The sequence below is a fragment of the Grammomys surdaster genome, unplaced genomic scaffold (genome assembly GCF_004785775.1).
Source record: "Grammomys surdaster isolate TR1022 unplaced genomic scaffold, NIH_TR_1.0 125953, whole genome shotgun sequence".
Lineage (NCBI taxonomy): Eukaryota > Metazoa > Chordata > Mammalia > Rodentia > Muridae > Grammomys > Grammomys surdaster.
The window spans coordinates 601,137-627,580 of NW_021620773.1; the positions used below are offsets into that span (position 1 = coordinate 601,137).

The 26,444-nt window shown below is 39.7% G+C and overlaps 1 protein-coding gene across 1 annotated transcript in view; it reads left to right on the top strand.

Moving 5' to 3' along the window:
• Cpne8 (copine 8) overlaps positions 1–26,444 on the top strand; it is a 166,950-nt gene that overhangs the window by 105,328 nt on the left and 35,178 nt on the right. The window contains exons 11-13 of the mRNA XM_028753660.1: positions 6,372–6,447; positions 17,079–17,132; positions 18,114–18,175. Coding sequence (XP_028609493.1) covers positions 6,372–6,447; positions 17,079–17,132; positions 18,114–18,175 — 192 coding nt within the window. The remainder of the gene's footprint in view (positions 1–6,371; positions 6,448–17,078; positions 17,133–18,113; positions 18,176–26,444) is intronic.

Here is a 26,444-nt window from a genome sequence, read left to right on the forward strand (position 1 = left end):
GTATCAACTTTTGTAACCATGTACTTAGTATACCTCAGAAACTCATTTTTCTATATGTTAATGCTTGAGCTTAAATCTAGAATCGAATTACTTTCAAATTATAGCAAAAATGTAGGTGATATAAACAGTATGAATATTTTAATGTCCATGAAATTGGTAAAAATTTTAAATTCAGATATTATCTCAACAATTTTCTAATCCATATAATCCTAGATAAATATCCAGAGGCTCTGGTGCAGTTAAAACAAAACCAGACCTTTGTGTCCTGCCCAGTAACAGACAGCATTGTTAGGTCTCTGTCAATGCCACCTTGGCTTGATGCAATCTCTGTGAGTCTGTGAGGCCATTTACAGAGGATTCAGTGAAGACATGCTTAACAGAATCCATCGAAGAGGTACCTAATCTGCATAAAAAGTGGAAAGGGAGAAAGCCTGAGGCTTGCTAGCATTCTCCCCTTCCTACTCCCTGTTCCTCTGTGATAGGAGGAGGTGAGGTCATGCTCCTGTAATCCTGGAGCCCTCTGGGGCCATGCCTTCCTCATCTTAGTAGATGTATTTTAGATATTTTGTTCTGGTGAGGAGAAAAGTGATATGCTGGTGAAAGCTATTTTATATCAAAGACTTCTACTCCTCATATGTAACATGCTTGTTATTGAACAAGGAAGTTTTAATGTGAGTGCGATGTTTGCCTTGATTTTACTAAATTAAGATACAGGCAATTGGCAAGGAATTAAAGGTAATTATATTTTTAAAAGTTATATTTGTACGTGTGAAGTTTGAATTACATCTGGCATACATGAAGTTTGAATAGTGAAGCATAAATACTCAAACATGTCTGTGTGCTTTTTTTTTTTTTTTCAAAAAATTACGTGTGACAATATAGGAATGTAGTTTTTGCCTAAATGTGACAAAACCACATATAACATCCCTAAGTACGGGTTTGTCATTTACATGTCACTATAAACTATATTAAAACAATTTCTTAATCTTAGAGAAATGTGATTACATCCAAGTCTTTGTACGGACATAATAAAGTAAAATCAAATTTATAAACAAAATATTTAATAAGCGTAAAAAGTTAATTATAAATATTGAGAGTTCTTGTTACTTAAATATGTTACATGCAATTACATATAAGCTCCAAAGCACAGCTATATATTTATATGTTTGTTATTCTACACATGTATAAAATGTACCTTTATGATTTTTATCTGTATTAGAAATGTATAGAAGGACAGGTAAGGGCAAGTCTGATAAAATCAGGCTAGTTCTGCTGCACCAATGTGTGGGAGTAATTACATCCATCCAGTTACCATGGAGACCAAGAAGCACACCTGTACTGCACAAACAGGAGCACAGATATGATGAGATGTACTAGAGACACTTAATGTTTGCCCAGGGTGGTTTATATCCTCAATATATGAATATCTATTATACTAGGTAAAATATACCTTACAGAGAAAATTTTATTCCTATCAGAATATACTTACAACTTAGGACCTGGATTGTGGGCTAAGATTGGGGCTTTATGGCAGAGTGCTTGACTAGCATACAGATTTAGGTTGGACTTCTGGGGTCTCTAAGCAATGTAATCATGCTTATTCCACAGATGACAACACAAGAGCATCAGATAGCCAGGGAGTGCTTAACAGCCATTCTGGGACTTCCTTAGGAGCTCTAGATAGTATCTTCCAGAATTTCAGGAAGCTACAAACAAAACAAAACAAAACAAAACAAAACAAAACAAAACAAAACCATTAGAGTCTAAATAGCACTTTAAAAAACCCAGTGTTTCTGTTGCTGTGGTAAAGCACCATGACCATGACAACATGTACAATGAAGAGTTTCTATGACCTTAGGTTCCAGATGGTGAGGGTTCATGATGGGATAGTGAAGGCATGGCAGCTGGAGCCACAAGCTGAGAGCTCACAACCTGAACCTCAAGCACAAAGCAGAGGCTGCAGTAGAAATGCATGAGGTTTTGGAACCTGTGGTTGGCAATGATTGCAACAAAGTGCTGTCTTTGTAAGTACAGAGAAGAATCTTTCAGCTGCTCCTCCTTTTGATAATAGCCATGACTCTTTGATTTTAATGCTCCTGTCTTTAATGCACTGACTAGTAGTTTTTGTTTTCTTTTCTTTTATTGGATTTTTTCTTTATTTACATTTCAAATGTTATTCCCCTCCGAATCCCCTTATCCCAATCCCCCTCCCCCTGCTTCTATAAGAGTGCTCCCACACCCACCCACCCACTCCTGCCTCCCTACCCTGGCATTCCCCTACACTAGGGCATCCAGTCTTCACAGGACCAAGGGCCTCTCCTCCCATTGATGCCAGATAAGGCCATACTTTACTACATATGCGGCTAGAGCCATGGGTCCCTCCATGTGTACTCCTTGGTTGATGGTTTAGTTCCTGGGAACTCTGAGGAATCTGGTTGGTTGATATTGTTGTTCTTCCTATAGGATTGGAAACCCCTTCAGCTCCTTCAGTCCTTTCTCTAGCACCTCCATTGGGGACCCTGTGCTCAGTCCAATGGTTGGCTGTGAGCATCCGCCTCTGTATTTGTCAGGCTCTGGCAGAGCCTCTCAGGAGACAGGTATAGCAGGCTCCTGTCAGCAAGCGCTTCTTGCCATCCACAATAGTGTCTGGGTTTGGTGACTGTATATGGGATGGATCCCAGGTGGGGCAGTCTCAGGATGGCCTTTCCTTCAGTCTCGGCTCCACGCTTTGTCTCCATATTTGCTCCCATGAGTATTTTGTTCCCCTAAGAAAGACAGAAGTACCCACACTTTGGTCTTCCTTCTTCTTGAGCTTCATGTGGTCTGGGAGTTGTATCTTGGGTATTCCAAGATTTGGGCTAATATCCACTTATCAGTGAGTGCATACCATGTGTGTTCTTTTGTGATTGGGTTACCTCACTCAAGATATTTTCTAGTTCCATCCTTTCGCCTAAGAATTTCATGAATTCATTGTTTTTAATAGCTGAGTAATACTCCATTGTGTAAATGTACCACATTCTCTGTATCAATTCCTCTGTTGAAGGACATCTGGGTTCTTTCCAGCTTCTGGCTATTATAAATAAGGCTGCTATGAACATAGTGGAGCATGTGTCCTTGTTATTTTATACGTTGGAGCATCTTTTGGGTATATGTCCAGGAGTAGTATAGCTGGGTCCTCAGGTAGTACTATGTCCAATTGTCTGAGGAACCACCAGGCAATTGTTGGTGCTTTGGGGATAGGTTTAAGAGGAGTGGCCTTGACGGAGGAAGTATATCACTGGGGTTGGCTTTGAGGTTCCAAAACGTCATGCATTTCTAGTGTATCCTCTGCTTTGTGCTTCAGGTTCAGGTTGTGAGCTCTCAGCTTGTGGCTCCAACTGTCGTGCCTTCATGGTAATTTTGGACACTCTGCACCCTTGCATGTCCCCACAAGCACCCATCAGCATATGCACCCAGGCATATGTGCCTACATACACACACAAACACACACTCACATACATACACACACACTCTTGTGTGTGCACACACACACATACACACACACTAAGAATGCATACCACGCATGTTCTCTCTCAGATACACACATTTGCATGCACACAACACACTTAAACACACACACACACCACATGCACTTACACACACACACTCATATACATACCACATGTGCTTACACACACTTATAGGCCCACACACACTCAAACACATACACACAACCACACATGCACAGACATGTGCATGCACAGGCACACACACACATACACAAATTTAAAAAGTAAAGTTGAAACAATTTTGATGTTCTTAAAGTATTTATAGTTTAATATTCAGTATTTGAAATAGTACAGTTTATAAAGGCTGGGAATGATAAAGCATATCCATGTGTTTATGCTAATCTGATCATCTCTCTTCACATCGCTGGTATTCTTGAGATAATCTGTTTGTGTCTAGGCTTGGCAACTTTATTGCTTGCTAGTCTTATGAAGTTTGACAAGTCTCTATTCCCATTCAGTCATTTCTCTGGGGGATGTATGGGTAAAATGATGGGTTTTCTCTATCCTATAGATCACTGTCTTGGGTTTGCCATGCAAGTTTTGACTAAATGCATGCTATCTGCTGCGATATAAAAATATTTCAATTATACAGAGTTTTTTTTTTCTAAAATGACTGTCTTAAATCATATTAAGATTGGGAACAATACTTCATTCATTGTTTCATTTCTTCATGGTCTACCTTGTTCTGAACAAATGCAAGACGTCTTAAAGAGGTACAATGAAACAACAGATTGGGTCAGGACCCTGGGACCTAGCAGTAAGGGTGGGAAACGGCATTCTGTAGAAGATAGCATAGGCTACATTTTGCTAGAAAGAAATCACAAATTCTCCATTTTAGAATGTGTGGGCATCTTTCAGAGCAGGTCACCCAGTTGAACAGCTTCAAGTAACATTTCCATCACTGAGAACAACAGGTTGCCCCCTATTGTTCATCTGACAGGCTTATAAAGAGTAACAAATATACCTAGTGCAAACTAGCCAAATATTAAAGACCCTCTTCTTCGCTGTTCACTGAGTTCCGTTTATTCATAACAGAGCATGCTCTGAAAACTAGACCCTGCCTTGAATCCAGATGTTCCACTGTGTCAGAATGGCTCTATGTAGGTAGTTGCTCCTGACTTTGAGTCTGCATTGCCTAATTTCATTTGCTTGAGACTAGTAAGCATTGCCTTTCTCTGTCAAGGGTGTGATAAGTGTCGGATGGCAGAAACGGAGCACAAGCAAACAAGAACTGAACACTGAATTTTAAACAAGTAACCAAACCTAGATAGACCTACATAGTTTGTGTTGTTAGGTCTTTATCGTCTGTTCCCACCACTGCTCAGGGAGCACTCAGTCTCTCAGGTTTGATCATTCCTGTCAGAATCACAGCACCTGAACTGCTTCAGTAGACCTGTCCATCACCATGGTTACTAGTTAAGATACTTGAACGTTGCAGAAGGGAGAGGCAAGGTTCTATACAGAATTACTAAGACTCAAGAGAGTTACAAGGTTTCTAAAAGACATTGTGGATATGAGGATGCTCTTCCCACGTTCGAAAGAATTGTTTCATCTATCTTGATTAAATTTTGTTTCCAAATTTCACACGACATGTAGAAAAACTAAAGTACCAGTGGTAAAGGTTGTGTCCATGTGTAACTGGAAAGAGTGAGTTCTAAGGATTTGACGTCATGGTTACAACGTATTACCAACCTCATCACTCTCCTTTCACTTCTGCATGGATGTGAATCCAAATCCGAATGTTAGTTACAGAATTCAAGATGAGGCTGCTCTAAAGAGGTTTACCAAATGGAAAATACAGTGTTGTGTATACAGGACCTTTTAGAGAAGGGGAATCGGGAGGCTGGACATCAAAATGAGTTGCACCTCAAGTGATTGTAAAGAAAAAAATTTTCTTGTGATTTTTAAATTATGTAATTGATTTCAGTTAATTAGTTTCATTTTACTTCAAAACCTTACCCTCAGAAATTAAAATTCCGATGGGTTAAATACAACTTCTTCATTGCTTAATACTGTTCACTAGGGAAGGTTCTTGACTTTTTAAGTGATACACAGCTGAACATTGAATTCTGATAAGGTTTACAAGCACATCTGTTTCTGCGACACAAAAACTACTATGGCATACCTTTTGTTAATATTTGTTAATATTAATATATTACTTTAACTCTGTCTTAGATTCCTTTCCTGTTACTGTGATTAAAATTTAAAAAACTGAGAAAACCAACTTAAGGGAGAAAAGGCTTATTTTATTTAGCTCACAGTTTAAATTACAGCCAGTCTATCATGGCTGGAAAGTCAAGGTGGCAGGATTGAAGCAGCTGGTCACATGACATTGACAGTCAATCGTATTAAGCAGTGAATGCATGCCTCTCCACAGCTCCCTCTCTCTAATTATACCTCCAAATCTCACCTAGGGAATGGTGCTGCCCACAGTGGGCCAGTGTTTCCACCTCAATCAAGATCATCCTCCTCAGGCATGGGAAAAGAAAACACCTTCCAGGTGTTTCTAAATTCTTTCATGTTGACCAACTCTCCAGCTCTTATAATGTACATGTTTTTTTTGATGAATGATGATATTAATGAAGTACGATTATTGATTATAAATTTTAGATTAAGGGAAGTTATGTATTAATATAATATAATATAATTACTATATAATACAATCAAGTATATTTCTCAAGAGATCTAAGTTATAAAGTTATGTTTATAAATATATTAAATACTTCTCATAATCAACAAATTGTTTTTTGTCAAATGTTTTGAAACAAGAGTGAGAGTTGCAGAAAGCTAATGCTACACACTTTTTCCTCCTCTCCCTTTCAGTCATGATTTCATTGGGGAATTTACAACAAGCTATCGGGAACTCGCAAGAGGACAGTCACAATTCAACGTCTATGAGGTAAAAAGCTAATAGCCATGCTACTGACTTCCTGCAGCAGGCAGTGTGTGAGCTACACTGTTTCCAAAGTCTCATTGCCAAAGGTCAGGAACATGCAAGTGCACATGTGCATGAGAAAGTATAGACAGACATACCTTTATAATCTTTAACTGTGGACCGACCTATCCCTTTAACTAATATTAGTTTTTTTGATCAAATGTTTGTTTTAGATGGTATATCATTAAAAGAAGGTATTTGCGGAGAGCAGATGGAGTTCTGAGTGAATCTGCATTGCTGAGGGGCAACAAAGGCTTCCTCTGGTGCCACTGCAGATGTTGACAGTGTTTGTAGAGATTTTCAATAGAGACTTTCAACACAGCTTCCTTCTCTAAGGACTGCTGCAGCCTGCAACTTCGCCTCATAGCCTCATAGTTCAATTTATACCATGAGCCTGACTCCTTGATTCTGATGTATAAAGTAAATATGCTATGCTTTCTGAGTCCCTCTTCCCCTCCCCCTCCCCTTCCCCCTCCCTCTCTCCCTCCCTCTCTCCCTCCCCGCTCCCTGTGTGTGTGTGTGTGTGTGTGTGTGTACATGTGTTGCAGTTGTTGTCCTCCATCAGAGCAAGCACAACCCACCTCATCCCAGCCTTTCTGAATGAATGGCTATGTATCTGTCCTTCCCTCATTCCCTTATTCCCCTGTTAGGTTAATGCACAAAGCCCTGCAGTGCTACAGGCAATTGGTTCTGTTTTATTCTGGCTCTAAAGACATACGATCTACTTATTTTGAGCTATTAAGATTTGCCTAGGAAGCTTTATTTTACTTAGTTTTAATTTATACTTAAATGTATGCTTGTGTGAGTGTGTGTGCGCATGTACCTTCAGGGGCCACAAAAGGATGCCAGATCCTTGGGAATTGTGGTTACAGGGGTTGCAAACTGCTTGATATGGAGACCTGGAACAGAATCTGCATCCTCTAGAATAGCAGCAGTATTCTTAACTGCTAAGCCATCTAACCTTCCTCGAGAACCTTTATAACGAACATTATTTTTCCTTTCCTCCTTCATCCCTCTGATCTCTCCCATATGCACTCACTCTTGCTCTCTCCCACATTCGTAAACTCTAGCTTCTTCTTTAATTTCTGATGTGTGTTTGTTCTTGAATATATAAATACAGTCTTTACTATCTGTGGAATGTTACTTGCATGCATATATTTTTCAGGGCTGATTATTTGTTATTGTTAGATAACCAATTAGTGTCCTCTTCTTTGGGGAAGGGTGTTTCTCCTGCTCTCTGTCTTCCTTAGCTGCCTGAAGGTTTTCTGTTTGTTTTTGTTTTTTGTTTTTTGTTTTTTTTTTTTTCTGTAGAGTCAAGGCCTTGGTAGATTCCCCCACTTGTGTTAGCATGCTTGCTGGTGTAGTCCCTGTTCGGGTCTTGGGAAATGTTTTCTTATTTTATATATAAATCCTGTGCCATTGTGCTTCCACTGCAATGCTGTTTCCCTATGCACCTCTTTAAACAGATTACTAATTAGAGAAATAAAACTATTCATTTTTCTACTATTAGCATAACATTAGCTAAGTAAGTTTTGGCCTGCATAGTGTTTCTGAGCACATTCACTTTCGTTTAGGTAGAGACAGAAAGGAAAACCAGGGTACTATGCAGTTAGTAACAGAAAACCCGTATTTACAACCCTTACTGAAGTCACATCTGCCTTCAACCACCAAATCTGGAATTAGCACTGTTGATCTGTTATCACTGTTATCTGATCATTCTCTGAACTTTTAAGATTTTAATGTATATGAATAGCAAAAAGAGTGTATCAGTATTTAGTGGGTGGTGCACTTCTTCTCCACCAGGATGCCACTAATGCTGATTTCTTTTGAGAGTGAAGGTATCTCTTCCCTGACCTTCCTACTGGTCTGAAATAGTTGCGTTTCACTCATAATTCATTCATTAACTGACTCAAGTATTTTCATTATTCTGCATTCCATGATCTTTACTGAGCTCTGCATCCCTCTGGGCACACAAAAAAATGAAAATTTCAATGTGTAAGAGCAAGACAGGCATAGATAGTGTTTTCAGTGGTCCTTAGTTTGTGCTCTAAACCATAGTGTGCTGATTGACCTATGGAATTATAGAGGCTAAACTCAGCCCACGAAAGATTCTAGGCACAAAGACTGAATAATAATCTTTTCTATTTAAATCTTTCAAAAAAGAGATTATTAAGTCTATACAGGCAATGAAAGTAGTATCAGATAGTCTGTGCACATGTAAGTGCTTAGTCTGTCTGACCTCAAGGCTCAGGAGTAGTGATTATGCATATAACTTCTTCTTGCCCTTTCAGGGTTTGTTCTGCAGAGACCTGTCACTCTGAACTTCCTTAGTAGATACAATCTATTCAAATGATTGGTTTTAACCAGTCCCCAGTCTCTCTTGTATAAGAAAGACAGCTTTAATGAGAAGCCTGGGTGTGACCTATGATCAGATGACAAAGAAGTTAGATAGGGATATTATTATTATTATTGTTATTATTATTATTATCAATCTGTCCTGAGATGGTGTTAGTGCCATTAGTTCAGTGTAAATGTCTTTTTATAAAAGAAACACCATCAATAATATGAGGCTGAAGGAAATTAAACATGATGCATGTGTACAAGAAGTTTTAAGATCTCGGCAGACATCCGGGCATGGTGGCACTCAAGAGGCTGACAGAGAAGAATCATGAGTTCAAATTCAACTTGTGCTCTATAGTGAGACTGCATTTTCAAAAGTAAGTTCTTGGGATGTCTTCGGTGGTAAAGGACTGACCTAGCATGGAAAAAGCCCAAGTTTCATCTACAATACACACACACAGAGACACACAGACACACAGACACACTCAGGCAGGAGAGAGGGTGAAATGGAGAGGGTGGCTGTTGTTACTTATTGAGTGAGTTTGACAAATTAGCTCCGTAAAGCAAAATTTTGTGTGTGTGTCTGGCCTATGGATATCTTTCTAGTATGGTAAGTATGGGTCAGTAGATGATTTTGTGTCATTGGGTCACACATCGCACAATCCAATAGTGTAAAACACTGCTTTAGGTTTCTCTTGCTTTCTGAGTAGAAACTCGGGGTATCGGCCCTTTCTGGTCCTTCTCATGCATGTGAATATCCATATATCCCTCTTGAGCATATTCCTGATAAAAGCACATTTTCCTCTTGGGAGTTGGTTTGTAATTTGTTGTCATTTCTCTGTTTGTCTCTCTGTCTCTTTGTCTCTCTGTCTCTGTCTGTCTCTCTCTCTCTCCAGGGTCTCACTCTGTTGCCCAGGCTGACCTGGTAATCCCGCCTCAGCCTCCCTAGAGTTAGGATTGTAAGTGTTTCACCACATCTAGCTTGAACTTTCCGAGATTTCACTGGTACACAGACGTTCCAATTCATACATGGTTCTTAACACATGTACCAAAATTCTGAAGTATTTCTCAGGTACCAAAACGTTCCTGAAGGGCTACATCTCATTTCTTTTTGAAGTTATCCCAGTGATGTCTCAGCCTCAACTTGGCAGCAAGTTTCCCTTAAGACCTCACATGACACACCCAACCCCCTTATGATTGTTGGTGGTCAGTCCTGTGTACTGTGTATTCAGATGCTGATTTCTATGCCCAGACATTTGTCCAGGGTCCAGACAATGGACATGGTCAAGCATCTCCAGTCTCAATGTTATGTTTAATAAAATGTTTTCCATCATCTCTGATTGATCAATAAAGAGCTGACTCCACCTGTGGTTCTAAAAAGGAGATAGGAAGCCTAAACTTGCAATCCCAGATAGGAGTCCCAGCTAGAGAAAAGTAAGAGAGAAGGACCAAGAGAATGAAAGTAGAGAGAGAAGAGTGGCCATGAGGCAGAGGATCCAGGAGGAGTTCTGATGAATGGGTGGCCAAAGCATTCACCCTGAGGACACACAAGGAGCAGAGAAAGCCAGGGCGCGACTCAGCTTGCAAGTAACATGGAACCTGTGGCTGTAAGCAGCTTATAGGGCTAGAGTAGATGAATATCTGCCCAGTTATAGTGCTTAAAGCTTGCTAATAAACACACAATGGGTCTTTCTGTCAATTATTTGGGAGCTAGAATGAGTATAGATAAGGCTTCACACTTTTATGTCTACACATGATCTACCAGTGATTTGAATATTTCATGCCATATACAGCACATACTCAAATTTCCCACCTTTCAGAGCACACTATCAAAATTGTTAAGAAAATGAACTGCTATAACCAGAGACATCACAGTCCTGACAGAGCAAGAACCGAGGAGTGGATCTGTAGAAACTGTTCTACTAGAAAAACGAGACCGGATGTGACTGAAAATATTCCAGACATACTAGGCAGTGTTGGCGCACACCTTTAGTCCCAGCACTTGGGAGGCAGAGGCAGGTGGTCTACAGAGTGAGTTCCAGGACAGCCAGGACTAAACAGAGAAACCCTGCTGTATCAAAAACAAACAAACAAACAAACAAAACAAAAATAAATAAATAAATAAATAAATAAAACCAAAAACATATATATATACTCCAGACATAAATGCATGACTGAGATCCAAATTGCAGTTAAATTTGCTTTGTATTGTAGGATATAAAACTAGCCCCTTCTGTATTGTTTAGGCTGATCCCTGAGATGGCCACAGGCTTTCCTAATTCAGTATCTCCCTATCTTCTGGTTGTCCCAAAAAATAACCAACCAGTGAATGATTTCAACTCTTAAACAAACAAACAAACAAAAACAAACAAAAACATCAGTTACACTAAAAAAGTAAGATGAGGTAGGAAACCCCCTCATCCAAAAGTATTTCTAGAGCTATCAAAAAAACTTCTATTTACTGCATCATTGATTTTTAAAAATTTTTCACTGGATAAAAGGCACGATGAATGGTTAGTTGGACATGACTTCTTTCTCATCTCCTGCAGAGGGTAGACTCTGGCAGCCTATTTGTCCTTTGCTCCCCTCTTCTCTTTCGTCTGCTTTTTGTCTAATAATTTATCCCTTCCCTTGGCCTTTTCCTGCATTGCCTCCACCATGGCCTTCTTAGGCTCCTCCCTGGGCTTCACCTTCCCAGCCCATCCTTTTCAGCTTCCTGGGGAGTTCAGTGGGAAACACTTGTAAAACCTCTAGGTCACAGAGCTGCACTGCTAGGCTGCCAATTGGCCTGCTCCAACTTGAACTTTGTAAAACCATTTGTGTCTGGAGGGATAAGTCTGCAGTTAAGAGGATGTTCTGCTCTTGAAGAGGATCCAAGTTAAGTTCCCAGTGCCCAGCTCTAGGGATGAACTCTATGGGGTCATTGTGTGCGCGCACACGCACGCGTGAACGCACACACATACACATGTATACGTAATAAAATAATACATATTAAAACTTTTTTTAAAAAAATTTCTAAAGACAACTTCGTATCTCAGATCTTCTCTTTTGGTTTGCACGTCAGTTCCATACTTTGGGAGATATCCAGGTGCTAACAGTTACCACGGACTCTTTTCAATAAATGCCAGGAAGATAAAGCTTTTCTCAGCTCTGGAGCTTTGAATTAGGTCAGATGAAGACAAATCAAACGTTGTTTAAAGAAACTTTCATAGAGAGATTTTAGACAAGTCTGTTAACGCTAATTCTTTGTAAATAACATCTTCTGACACACCAGGGTCTGGTCTGTTGGTGGCTTTTAGACTTCTGTTTTTCTCTACTACTCTCTTTGCAAGGCTGATTTTTCTGTGCTACCAAACTGAGAAAGAGGAGATTGAGAAAGGCGAAGGTGATGCAGAGATTCAGTGTTTGTTTTTTCTTGAATGAATGAGCCTTGATTTTGGATTTTGGATTTTTGGAGCACGTTTTTCCGGATTTACACACACACACACACACACACACACACACACACACAATGGTGGCCTCTTGTTCCATGTTTTAAATAAGCTTTGCTAGTCCATTTGAGTGTCTGAAATAATAAATGTGATCATAGTTACATACAATACCAGGTGCTCTCTTGATTGTCCAACCTGTCCTATGTGACCTACAGGACAAATCTTTATTTAACTTAATCACAAAATCACAGTATGTGAACTAATCCCTCTGTAATAAAAGTTAATTATGATGTCCTAGGGACCAAAGAGATGTATGCGACTGAAATTCCACTAAAGGCTGACCAGAGGTTCTTATCTATGTCCTAAAACCTAGGGAAACTCATTTCTCCTAAATTAAATGCTGAATGCTAGATGAATGGCTTTAGACACAACATTGCCAACACACAAGCTTTCAAATTTTTGAAATCATTAATTCTTGTTTAACTTCGTATCATTCCTTGATTTCTCATATATTGCTAAATAATGCATTCTCTAAGTGATTTTGAGGGCTGCTCCATGGTCTTCCTAAACAACAGAACAGGAGACTCTTCACTGCTGTAGAACATGTCTAGAGATGGCCCACAGTCCCCTGAAACTTGACTGACCGTGGAGGGCAAAGGGGGAAAATATTCTGCCATTAAGTCCCTCTGGCCACATTAGAATAGCTTTCAAGTCTGGTTACTAAACACCCAGAAGATCAGTACACCAGACCTGTACTTTTAACTTACTGTATAATATTGAGTAGACAAATATTCCTAAATACACTTTAGTTTGACATATATTTTAGCCAATTTTGGTAATTGTTGATTTTAAACCTCAGAAACCTTAGTGTCATATGTATTACCTCCAGATCCCTTCATTTATGTACCTTAAATAACTTACTCAAACCTTAATAACACACAAAAGTTTTTTTTAGTTTTTTTAACATTTTGTAAATATCCATCCTTCCTAATCTTCATACATAAATCCTTCTGTACTAACACAACTTCCATCTTTATACCTTTGTAACATTTTCTTGCTTAATGCCCTGACCCGAGACATAATAGCATTGACAGTGAATTTTCTATCTGCTGTCAGAACTTTCTCCCTCGAGGAGGGGAGACTAAGCAGTGGCTTTCCCTTCTTTGTAAGGTCCCAATGACAAATCAAAGTTCAATTTCCTTAAAGTTCACTCTAAAGAACCAATACAGTTACTGGACTTATAGACGTTGTTGATGGTACTGTGGGTGGTCCAGAAACAATCACAAAAAAAGTTTTTACTCGGTATGCGGACATTTTATACTCGCATAAATGTTATATACATCCATACATCTTTCTCTCTCATCATATATATGTATCAATGATGGCATGTTCATTTCTTCTTTATGCTAAAGAGTATTAACATTTAACAAGCCCTGCTGTAATTTTATTGGGCCCAGAACAGTTGAAGGCATTCCGTTGACAGTCATTTAACTTAAAAGATAGGAACCCTGTATTGTTTCTTGAAAAACCCATTTATTTGCTTTTAAGGAGGCTATAGCTTTCAAAAATATCCTTAAAATCCTCAACATGCTTGAGTTTATGTATAAATTCATTTATATATAAAACATATTTAAAGCCATACACATGGGTTGGTTATTCTTATCCAAAGGGAGGGCAGTTGTCCAATAGAAAAGTAGACACAGTCATTTCTTAAAGTTAATTTATATTATCAAGAAATAGGGACCATGTTGTAGAACTAGAATTGGGATAGAGATCAAGAAGATATTGCTCTGACCCAGATTATGTATGTCACACCCTTAAGTATTTTAATTTTAAAAACTCTAATCGTTCCAAAGAAAGATTCAGGATCAGTAATCGTCTCTGATTAAGCAATCTTTATTTTGTTTTTAAGTTTTAGGTTTACTGTGAACAAAGGAAGCTGAGTCAAGGTATCGGCTTTAGTTTTTACATGAGCGTTTACTTATAAGTCAAATTCTCACTAAGAATATGATGTTCAGGCTGGGCAGTGGTGGCGCACACCTTTAATCCCAGATCTTGGGAGGCAGAGGCAGGTGGATTTCTGAGTTCGAGGCCAGCCTGGTCTACAGAGTGAGTTCCAGGACAGCCAGGGCTACACAGAGAAACCCTGTCTCGAAAAACCAAAAAAAAAAAAAAAAAAGAATATGATGTTCAAAACAAACCATGGACACACATGGACAGATACACTGTATTCATAATCATACATAAGGCATACTTTAGTAAACCAAGATTTTGAAGATTATTGCTTATTGCAATTATTTTTCTATTAGTTTTCATTTTAAAGGGAAACTTAACAGAATTGGTAGATTGGAGAAAATCTGCTAATGAAGTGAGAGAAAAACCCAAAAACTGTGGCCACCAAGGGTCTGGCTCTCCACACGACATTGACTTTTATTTTTTTCTCAGCTCCACTGTCCCATGTGTATAGGGAAGGCTTCTCTCACAGGGCATGCTGCTTAGGTGAAGTCCAGGTGGGGAAGGGCTGCTCCAGATCTTTCTCTGAAAACTGGCCTGAGCGTGAACCCTGTGTTCAGGGGAAGGGGGGCTTCCTGTCTTTCACTGCCTCTTCATTTTAATTTTGCTTCAGTCTTTAGTCCTGCTATCCTGCCACAATGTGTCCACAAGTCTGTCCCTTACCAGTGACTCTGGAGTGGGTAGCAGTGTGATGGCTAGCATTATAAACAGAAGCTTTGTTGATATGTCTCCTGACATTCACACATTAGGTCATTTCCTATATGTTTTAATAAAGAGCAAACTATGACTTTGAGTTGTTCTTTCTTTAGCAATCTATGATTTTCCTTTCTTTGATTCCTTCATTTCCTTCCTTCTTCCTTTGCTTCTTTTTTCTTCCTTTCTTTTTCTTCTTTCTTTCTTTCTTTCTTTCCTTCTTTTGTTCTTTCTTTCTTTCTTTCTTTCTTTCTTTTGTTATTTCTTTCTTTCTTTCTTTGGTGGGCAGCCGTGTCCCACCTTTTGTAACACACCAGGCCTCAGTTTCCCAATCCACCTGTCTCATCTTCCTCAGGTGTCTGCTACCACCATTGAGTTGCAATTATGATTCTTTCCAAGGAAATTATCATTATTCGGGTACTTCGATCTTAAAGGTCTCATTTAAATCCAGAAGCTATATATGACAGGGAAGAGAGGTCTCCGTGGTTAAGAATGCTTGCTGGTCTTCCAGAGAAACTGACTTCCATTCCCTGCTCCCACAACTGCCTTTAACTTCAGCTCTAGAAGATGCCCTCTTCCTGTCTCTGTGAGGACTCCCATCACGAAAGCACATCTGTCACCTCAAAGTGATAAGAGATACAAGTTCCAGTGACTGTAGGCCACAAACGTAGATTTAGCTTACCCCAGATTTTATGCTCTAAGGTGGAAGACATTTCATGAAGTTTTTATAATAACAAAGAAAGTCATAAACAAAGATTTTGGCAGACCTGAGGTTGGTGTGAATGTTAAATAATATATGTATAAATTCTATAAATAAAGGTATTTTTTATTAATTGCACCATATTGAATTTTCCACCATATACTAAAACTCAAAGTTGTAGGTTACCTCACTGAATAGTAGTAAATTTAGTTACATATATATTGATATATAGTGATAAATAAACTAAAAATAAACTTTGAATACACAGTGAAAAGAAAATATGTCAGCAAAAGCATCTGAGAGGTGGGTACAGTAAACAGAAGGACATCTTCTGTACAGGCCTCAGACACTATTGATGGAACTCTTAGTTTTGTCTTTTCTGGAAGGCAGACATCTGAGAAGTTAACATGTTCCAAAGGATAAACAGTGCCTTGTTCATACGTACCAAATGATTTACCTAATGGTCACAAAGCTATTAGATCAGGTTCAATGAAGCCAGTAAAGATCTATTGAAAAGACTAAAGACTGACCAAGGTAGTGTGGCTTTAGACTTGCAACATTCCAGTTGTTATGGGGAGCACACCAGAGGTGACTGCTAATTAATTACACAGTTAATTGTAAGTCTTTATTCCACATGGCTGGAACTACACTCAGGTATTGAAGGACTCAGGTATAGGCCTACGTGTCCAGAGCACAAGGTTTTTTGAAGGCAAGAACCATATCTTGCCTTCAAATGCCTGGCATCTCACTTGGCAGAAGCAAGCAGGTTAAGAGAAGCTAAGGTAAATTATCTGGGGTAGCTTGGCCTCAGGTCTTAGATTAGAGTGTGTTAATTTTTCACAGGATTCTCCACCAGAGAGATCAAATTCTAGTTAAGCTTGAAATGCTTCAGTAAGAATACAAGATGAAGGAGCCTCTGACTGTCTTGCCCTGTCGCCCAGCTCTTCACTATCACTGAAGGTCTAATCAGTTAATCAGCCATTGGAGGTTCAGCTTTTAGAAGGTGGAGCTTTTCTCTGGGAGCATTTGCTCTGGAGTTCCCAAGCACATGGCAGATCCCCTACCCCAACACACATGCTCACACACATCTAATATACTAGCACTTACAAACACACTCACACAAGTGTGTTTGATACTCACAAGTCACTCTTTCACACGCATCAGTAAACTGATAAAGTAGGTTCTTATAAATATGTATATGTGATTATAAATCATCAAAACAAAGTGAAAGAAAGCTATTAGGAACAAAAGACTTGTTTTAAACCTGGCCACTACAGATTTTAGCAAAGAAGTTGGCCAAGTGACCACCCAAGCGTCACAGTAGGGGCTGCCCTGTGAGTGTGCGGAACAAGCTGGAATGCGTGTGTTTTTAATCTGAGGGAGCCTAACAGTGTAATTGTCTTATTTGCTTTTTCAAGGTGGTGAATCCTAAAAAGAAAGGAAAAAAGAAAAAATACACTAATTCAGGAACAGTAAGTCATATTTAATGTTATTTGTTAAGAGACTCAGATTCTAAACGACTTGATGGTTGGGAGCATACATCGTCTCAGGAAGACATTTACTTCACTTCGAGTATGAAAACGAAGGCATATGCTGGGAGCCGTACCTTCCTCGAGAGGGCTGTACTGGGGAAGAGATCATGGAAAGTGTGGAGGGTTTGCTGCCGGCCTCTTCCGAGGGAGCCTGGTGTGCTGCTCTGACTTCTCTCCTCAGCAGGCTTCAGTGCAGTGAATCTGGCAAAGACCAAACTCAGAATGGTTGCATTCCTCAGTGACTCCTAATCCTGACCTTGGAAGTCAATGTCCTCACTGATAGAATATCAAATATCAGCTGTGGGGATGCTGGGAAAGATCAAGATGGGGGCAGGGGAGCAAAGACCCCCCCCCCAGAAAACTAAAAATAATCAGTACCACCCTAATTTCATATTAAACAAATTAAAAAAAAACAATTTTTCTAAAACTAATTTACTCAGAAGAAACTTGTTTTGTTGTTTTCCTTTAAAGTTTTGTATTAATCATAACACTCTCAATACTAGCTGGCCCATATTGAAGCACAGGGGCAAAAAAGGTCATTTGTCACACAGCTCAGCTTGGTGAGTCCGTGTGTACCGTGTGTACCTTTAAACGCTTTCCAGATGTTTTCTCTTTCCTAATCTACAGTGGGGAACAGCATATAGTGTCCCTGAAGATCACTGCCAAGCTGTTCTTCATAGCCACAGAGAAGAAGTAGATAATTAATATTATCTTTCTTCCCTTCTGATAACGTCAAATGCACATCCTAGTGGATTTTAATAAATAATGTCTGTAGTTATTTTTAAAATACAAGGGGATATCATTGTTCCCTTTAGTGGAAAACTGTCTGTGTCCATTTCTTGTTGAGATTACAGTTAATACTGACAGGTAATGGTCTCTCTCTCTCTCTCTCTCTCTCTCTCTCTCTCTCTCTCTCTCTAGGTAACCTTATTGTCCTTCTTGGTGGAAACAGAGGTCTCCTTCCTGGACTATATTAAAGGAGGGTAAGTCATCTTTTAAAACTTGCATAGCATCCTGTATGTGTGTAGATTGTTGCCATGGAAGCAACCAAGGACCACCTTTGAATATTACACATACATGCATTCATTCATATATACACACATACATCCTTGCATACACACATACATATGTATGTATATATAATTTATTTACATATATATGAACAAAAGCTATTAGGAGCTAGAGATTCCTTTTAAAACTGGCCACTACAGATTTTAGCAGAGAAGTTGACCAAGTGACCACTCAAGAGTTAGGTTAAAGGGGCTGCCCTGTGAGTGTGCAAGAAATGAATGTAGCAAGCTGGAATACATGAGTTTTTAGCCTGAGGAAGCCTAGCATTGCACACACGCCACAGAGTCTGAGTGGAGAAATTCAGGATAAACAGGATAAACCTTGCAATAATTGATTCTGTGCTATCATGCTGTGGACTCCGAAGATTTTAGTCTGGGTCCTTAAGCCTAGCAGCAGGCACAATTACCAGTTGAGCCATCATGCTGTGCTCCTTTTTGAATATTTTGATGGTAGATATTTTATTTCAGATCCTCAGAGAAACACAGACTGTACATGCCATTACCTTTTGTCCTGGTTACAGTTTCTACTGCTGTGATGAAATACAATGACCACAAAAGCAACATGTAGGGGGAAGAGCTTACAAAGGAAGTCAAGTAGAAAGTTAAAGCTAGAGGCAGGAACTGATGCAAGGCCATGGAGGGGTGCTACCTACTGGCTTGCTCCTCATGGCTTGCTCAAGCTGTTTATTTAAAGAAGCTGGGATTGCCTGCCCAGGGATGGTACCACTCACGGAGGGCTGGGCCCTCCCTCATGGATCACTAATTAAGAAAATGCCCTACAAGTGTGCCTATAGCTATTCTTATGAAGCCCTTTTATCTATTGAGGTTCCCTCTTCTCAGGTGACTCTAGCTTTTGTCAACCTGACATAAAACTAGCAAAGACAGATTCTTACTTAAATGAAATATATTTCAAAAAAAAATAATAATGAGGCTACAATGTAAAACCTTGGTGAACAGCATTTCCTACATTTCAGCATGCACATCTTTTGGTTCACTGCATAGAAGAAATGCTGCAAGATCTCATGGAATGTACTGTTACCATTCATTTATTCAAGTTATTCCTGGAGAACTCTGTGCATGTTTACAATGAAATTATTAAATATTAAAGAATAAAATGCTTCTGCATCTACCAGAAATCACTGCTACTGGACCTCTGTTCTAAAAGCTGCTTGGAGGAAGGAATACTGAGATAGGAGCATAAACTGTTGATTTTCTTCTTGTCAGAAAGAGTGGGAGAGAGTGTCATTGGAGAGGTACCATGTGGGTAAATACTGGGACAAACAGACTTTAAATCATTCAGAGAGTTAAGAAAGGGGTAAGGATGATTACAGCCCTGAATACTGTAGTCATGAATCTCAAGGTAGCTGCATATTTCAAACACTAGGCCTACCTCTTCCGACTGTAACCTGTTTCTGTTAACAATAAGTAGGAATAAAGATAATGACGCCTGCCTTAAAGAAGCCATGTGGTTGGATTTTGGATAGTTCTAACCTTCAGTAAATACTAGCCACTGTTTTCTGGTGGGTTTGAAATACCAGTATTTGATCCCGATTGCTTTCCATAATGTTAGTAGTGGTAATTTTCATTTCTTGAAGAAATGGAAGGAAAAGATGAATTTAAGTGAATAAAGTCAGTGAAGTTCATCTCTTAGTCAAGTTCCACTTGGAAAACAAAAATAACAGAAAGAAAGGAAAAAAAAAGGCTAAGATGATAAATAAGCTGAGAAATTAGAAAGAGAAAATTAAAAAGCATATTTGTGGTCTGAAGATGCGTGATTCAGAGAGTAGAATTCTTGTCGATGAAGACTTGGGCTCATGTTCCAGCCCCACCGACAACAACATGCTGGTACACTCCTGTCATCCTAGCACGGATGTAAAAACTGGAGGATCACAAGTTCAAGGTTATCCTTGGCTATCAAGTGAGTTTGATGCCGGCAGATTTTTTAACCAAGATACGACAATTAAAGTGAGTGATCAGAAACTTAAAATGCGTTGAGCAGACAGCTGTATTTCAGGTATAAAAATAAATATGGTTCTATCTGGAATTTAGTGGAGTGGCACATCCCCAGCTTTTCTTTAAAATAGACATAGGAGTTCAACCTGAAGGGAGTAAGAATGTGAATCCTACAGCCAATAAGATATCTCTTTTTACATCAAGAAGTAGAAGGAGAAGAAGAAGAAGAAGAAGAAGAAGAAGAAGAAGAAGAAGAAGAAGAAGAAGAAGAAGAAGAAAACTATTGTTTTCAGACAGTACTGTTCATCCTACCACATCTTAATTATGACGCTAAGCCTTTGTACAGATTATAGATAAAGGGTTTCTATCCCTGTCACAAGAAATACAAAAGTCTTTATGGGAAAAGAGAGGAGAGGCAGTGTACCCACATATCATTAGCTCGTTCTAAAGGCCAATGGGAGTTTCTTGATTTTGCTAGTTTGAAATGCTAGTGGAGTGTCAGAGCCTTTACAAATCAGCCCCATAAGAAAAGCTGGAGGGATGACTCAGTGCCTTAAGAACACCGGCTGTTCTTCCAAAGGATCCAGGCTCATATCCCAGCACCCACATGACAGCTCATAACTGTCGGTTACTTCAGATACAGGGTCGTCTGACACCTTCAGAAAGACAGACACAGACAGACACACAAGTAAAACACCAATGCACAAAAAAATAAAAAAAAATAATAATTAAATAGAATAAAAATAAATAAAATTAAAAATCAACAAATCAGCCCTGTGATAGTTTTCCTTAAAAATACTTAAAGTAGTTTCACAAATGCAATAAACGGTTTGCTTTGGCTTTACAAAATACATGACATTAGTTTGAATATTGCCTCGGGGAGCATGCTTTGTCAGAACAGGCAACACTGTAAGGTTTTTCTAATCTGATTTCTTGTTTGAATATGCATGCCTAGGACTTTTTTTTTTCTTTAAATAGGGTTCCTTGTAGGGGCATCTAAGTGATTTGTATTCATCAGAGTGGTAGTGAGCTAAACCCTGCAGCTCTGAGTGGAGATAAATCTAATAAAAGCAGCCTGCCGCCTTCTATAAACTCACAGGGAATGTTTTCATATCTCATCAAAGTCAACACTCTGGAAAGAGACTTCTCCACATATTAAAAGACAATCTCAAACCTTATTTCATTAATGCTTAACTCTAAATCTGTATACTTAAAGGGAGAAGTTCGGGAGAGGGTCAAGCAAACATGTATATGAAAATCCCATATGAAGAGCTGTCTCTTTGCATGCCATTTTTTAAAAGTAAAACATGTAAAATTAACAAACTATGATACAAGTTTGGAAGTCAAGAGATGTCCAGCCTTGAGCTTTGCACGGACTTTCACCCTTAGCCTGCCTCTCTGAAGATTGCATGGTCAGTACTATTCATTCCATACTCGATAACGGTAGAAGTATCTCCTCATAAGAAAAGATGCCAATCACAGTTACACTGGGCAGTTTCTCAGTCGTGGTGCATAAGGAAACCACGGACAGCCCCTGATCTAAAGACCAAAGGAAAGGAGGGCAGAACCAGCAGAGGGCTCTCAAAGCACTGTAAACCTTCTCCTGCTAATTGGGGTCAATCACCTCCTCTCTTTGAAGTGCCAGAGCTTCTGAAGAGGAGGTTGCAGTCATGGATTTGAAAAAAAACCAGCTGTGGGAAGCATGAGTCTATCTCCGAAAGAGTTTCACTCTGGGGAGCAATTGGAAGTTTGAGAGGGAAGATGGAGAGAAAACAGGGGCTAATGAAGGCCGGGTTGCCGAAGAGTGCAGAAAATTTGTCCTGATGTGCGTTATGTTGGCGCCACAATGCGGACCTTGGGTCACAGGGTGTGCTGTTTTGAAGTTCTCTTCCTCCGCAGCAGTTCATCCTCTGCTGAACGCACTGGTTGTAATTCATCGCTTGACCCTGTACACTAGCTGGCAAATACAGAGAGGATTAAAGAAAAAACAAATCTTGAGGCAGTATGAAAAGAACCTTCTCCCCTGAGAGGAAAGGATTAGGGGGAGCCTGGAGAAGCCTGGGCTTCCCAGGAGTCTGTGTGGCAGCCTGTAGAGCTATTTATCACACACTATTTCCCTATTCTCACTATTGTTCCCTTTAAAGGACTTGATACCTACTTATTATATGAGAAAGTGGTGTCAGGGAGAGATAGTAGTTTGGGGAAGGGTTTGTTCTTACAACTGCCTTGCTTGCTGTGGTTTTGAGATCCAGGTTGTCTGATGGACAACTCGATCAATGGTATGCTACTAGCAAAAAATTCTTTCCATTACCTACTTCATTTCAAATAGGATTTTTTTCTTTTCTTCTTCTTCTCCTTCTCCTTCTCCTTCTCCTTCTCCTTCTCCTTCTCCTTCTTCTTCTTCTTCTTCTTCTTCTCCTTCTCCTTCTTCTATTTTTTTTTAAAGCAGTGCTTGTAGTTTTGGACCAGAGGTTTATTTTTGTTTGCTTTGATATTACTTATGAATTTTGTTTGATTGTTTTTTTGTTTGTTGTTTTTTGTTTGTTTTTTGCTACTGGTTAGAAAGAAGTCGAGGTATTACTTTGTGAAATAATACTTTGTTACCCCTGTGTGTGTTCAAAACAATTAAGTCTACAACACAGCCCCGACACCTAAGACTCAGCTACCATAACCAAAGAGCGGGTAGAAGGGCTGGAAGAGCCAGAGGACCAGGAAGTCTGCTGTCTTCTACAAATGACAGGGAAGCTATACCCAGGATATCACAACAGTATGGCTCCTTAAACAAGACCTAAGTAATAAGACCAATAGATATGCTGACACAGGAGAGGGAAATCTCACAGGGCTCAAACCCTAGACAAAGAACTACAAGTACCTAATGGTGCTGAGAGATGAGCAAATAACCCCTCCCAGGGATGAGTCTACTAACTGATTATTCAATGTAAAGTTGTCATCTATGAAATCATACACTCACAAGCCACACTAAAGGGATATGTCAGGTTATATTCACATATATGCACACATATGTGTAACAATAATCAAATAGCCTATCATCGATTTGAGAGGGTGAGAGGGGTCATGGGAGGGGATGGAAGGAGGACGGGGAAGGGGGGAGTTGATATAATTATATTTCAATTAAAATATTTTAATTAAAAAAAAAAAAAAACAACAGCTCAATTCCCAAAGTCAAGAAAAAGCATCACATCTGTTCGTTTGTGAAACTGTCTTTGTGGGCAGAGAATGACATCATCCCTCACGGGTGGCTCCATTTTCAATTGTTGGAGGCAGCACCTAGATGTATTACGGACCATTTTTGGTGTTATCTTGGATCGAGCAGGTCCAGTCCATAGTAGCTGAAATGGAGGGAAGGCAATCTAACATGGGGGGGCGGGGGTCAAATTCTAAACAAAAATCTCTGAGGTAGCTTGATCAACATAACACACTCCAGTGTTCGTAGCAGTGTGTTAGAATCAGATCCTGGAAACCAGAGTCAATGACAGGGATTCCAAACAATGTAAGCCTCAGTAAGTTCCTTTCTAGAGTGGTTATAAGAGAGGTCATATGCTCTTATGAGGGAGATATTCAAAGGTGAAGTTCTCTTCCCCAGGTACATTTAAATCTGCAATTGTATGGAAACCTGTTCTTGTCTGGCTGATGATGATTAGTGCATTTTAAGCAGGAATTATCAATTTCATTTTATGTGTATAAAGGAGCATTTTGCATGCATGTCTGTATGCCTCTCACATGTATGCCTGGTGCCCCTCAGAAGACAGAACAGGGCATTCATTGTATGTACTGGCACTGGAGTTACAGCTAATTTTAAGATAACATGTGGGTGCTGGGAACTGCATCTGGGTCCTCTGGAAGTGCAGTTTGTGTTCCAAAACACTGCATCCTCTCTCCATCCCCCCAAAGCAAAGCAAGAGTTTTAAAGATGAAGCACTGTTTGAGTCAGGCAGTTTTCTGTTTTGTCAGTTAATTACTTTTAATTTAAAGAAAAAGAAGAAGCTGAGAAAATTGGGCCCAGGACTAGGCTGGGTACTAGTGCTTAAGGCTTAAGGGTAAGAATAGGTAATGGAACCTAAGCTGGACGGCATGGTAGGAAATCAGAGCAGGAGTATGGTCCTGATAGCCTCACAGCTAGAATAGAAGGACTGCTGTAGGTCAGTAGACTTAGATTCCAACAGTCAGAGAAAGTAATGAGTGTTTTTCAAAATTAAACAAGGATGAGGGACTCCACCTTCAGGATCCATAATGTTCAATTTGTGCAACTGGAGAGGATTTCTAATCGGTGAATAAATCCAAACCATCTTAAACATGCTCATGTCTACTCATGATAGCTAGTACACAGTAACAGCTGTAGATGTCCAAGAGACTGTCACTCTGGGTCGCGTGCACAGCTCTTTCCATTGCTCACCAGATTTTTCCATTTACAGCTTCAGAAAGGTAGGAAAATAAAACAGGAACGCTCGTCAAGTGTACACCCTCACAGAGCTAGAGTGCATAAGATGTTAATAGTAACGTTCACCCTGCGCCACACAACCTTGATTATGTATTCCAGAACAGCACAACTCTGTGAAGTTCTTGAAATCCCACATTCTCTTCTCTGCTTTTAAAACATAATTTCTGAGTGAAATACTTCAAGGACTTATTTCAATGATCCTCGTATGGATATCCCATCAGGAGCCATCTTGTATGAGTTTATGTCTGATCCTTGGTCTCTGATTTTATGATCTAAGCGCCGTTGAAGACTGGAGAGTGTAGTTCAGTTATTGATGGCGTTGTTTGGCTTACTTGATGGGAAAAAATCATTTATTAAAGTCTTCAAAAAGTCTGCTTGTAAAGGCTGTAAGCCTAGCATCCACCATCTTTAAGAAATGGATCATCACTATTTTGTAAACGTGTAGACTGTGACCCTCGCTCGGCATATTAAGCATACATCATAACAATCACAGCCGCACCAGAAGCAGTGGGAATGGATTCACTGATGAGACACTGTGCAGTTCGTGTTGAGTTTAGTAAAGCAGTGTTGGAACCATAAGCCTGGTAACTTCAGAGCTGCTTTTTCCTTGGCTTCCAGGTCTCTCTATCACATCACCCAGCTCTTGGCAATTGGAAGATAGTTGTTAAACTTTAGTGTATTTCCATTTTGTTTTATTTTGATACTGTTTTAAGATAAGAGTAGGCATGACGTCACTATCAACAGGTGATTTGCGTGCTCAGGCGTAATCTTTCTTTTCTGATCTGAACACACTGATGAAGCAAGGCGAATGACAGAAAGGAGTCCGTGGAAAGTAGGAATTAGTCAAATCACATCATCAGTAGCCAATAAATATACACCAAGGATTCCTCCAGCTTCTCTGCTACTCTATGGCTATTAGTAAGTTGCCCTGTTTAGCATTTAGTGCTAAGTGCATCAATCTTTTATACCCTATCTTAGAAGATCCTGAGCCTTTGGAGGAATCTTTGGGCTAAATAACTGCCTGTAAGATCTCTCTCTCTCTCTCTCTCTCTCTCTCTCTCTCTCTCCCTTCCTCCCCCCTCCTTCTCCCTTTCCTTTTCCCTCTCCCTCTCCTTCTCCCTTTCCCTCTCTGTCCTCCTCCCTCTCTCTATCCCTCTCCTTCTCTCTCTGAGCCCCTCCCTCCTTTCCTCATCCCTTCCTCTCTGTCTTTCCCTTCTTCTCTAACTCATTCTCCATGAGTCTCTCTCCTCTCTCTCTCTTTTTCTTTGTAGTTTCTATATATTTTTTTAAAGCAATCAATGAGTGTTTTGTACAGAATCCGTTTTGTGTTTGGATAAGTTCCTTTAGTTCTAAATATTCTTCTTGCTGTCTTTCATGTACAGCTCCCAGGGAGCTAATAGTCACAGCTTTATTTGATAGTTTTGATAGATGTAGCTGCTTTGAAAGGACCTTTCTTGCTGTGACTGTTGCAGCTTTCATCCTGAGAGAAACTTTAGCTTTTTATGTTTTGTGCCTCCTGTTACCATGAATACACACAACCATAGAATTAAACTACTCCTGTGTGTGGACGTACAATGAGGTTCCAAGGTGCAGAGGACTTACATGGCTGGTGAGATGGCTCGTGGGAAGTGTTTGCTGCACACACATGAGAATGTGACTTCCTATCTCCAGCACCCTCATAAAAAAGACCAAGTATGGCAGCATGCTCCTGTCACTCCAACAATGGTGGACTGAGACAGGTGGATCCTGGGAAATTTCTGACTTCTGGCT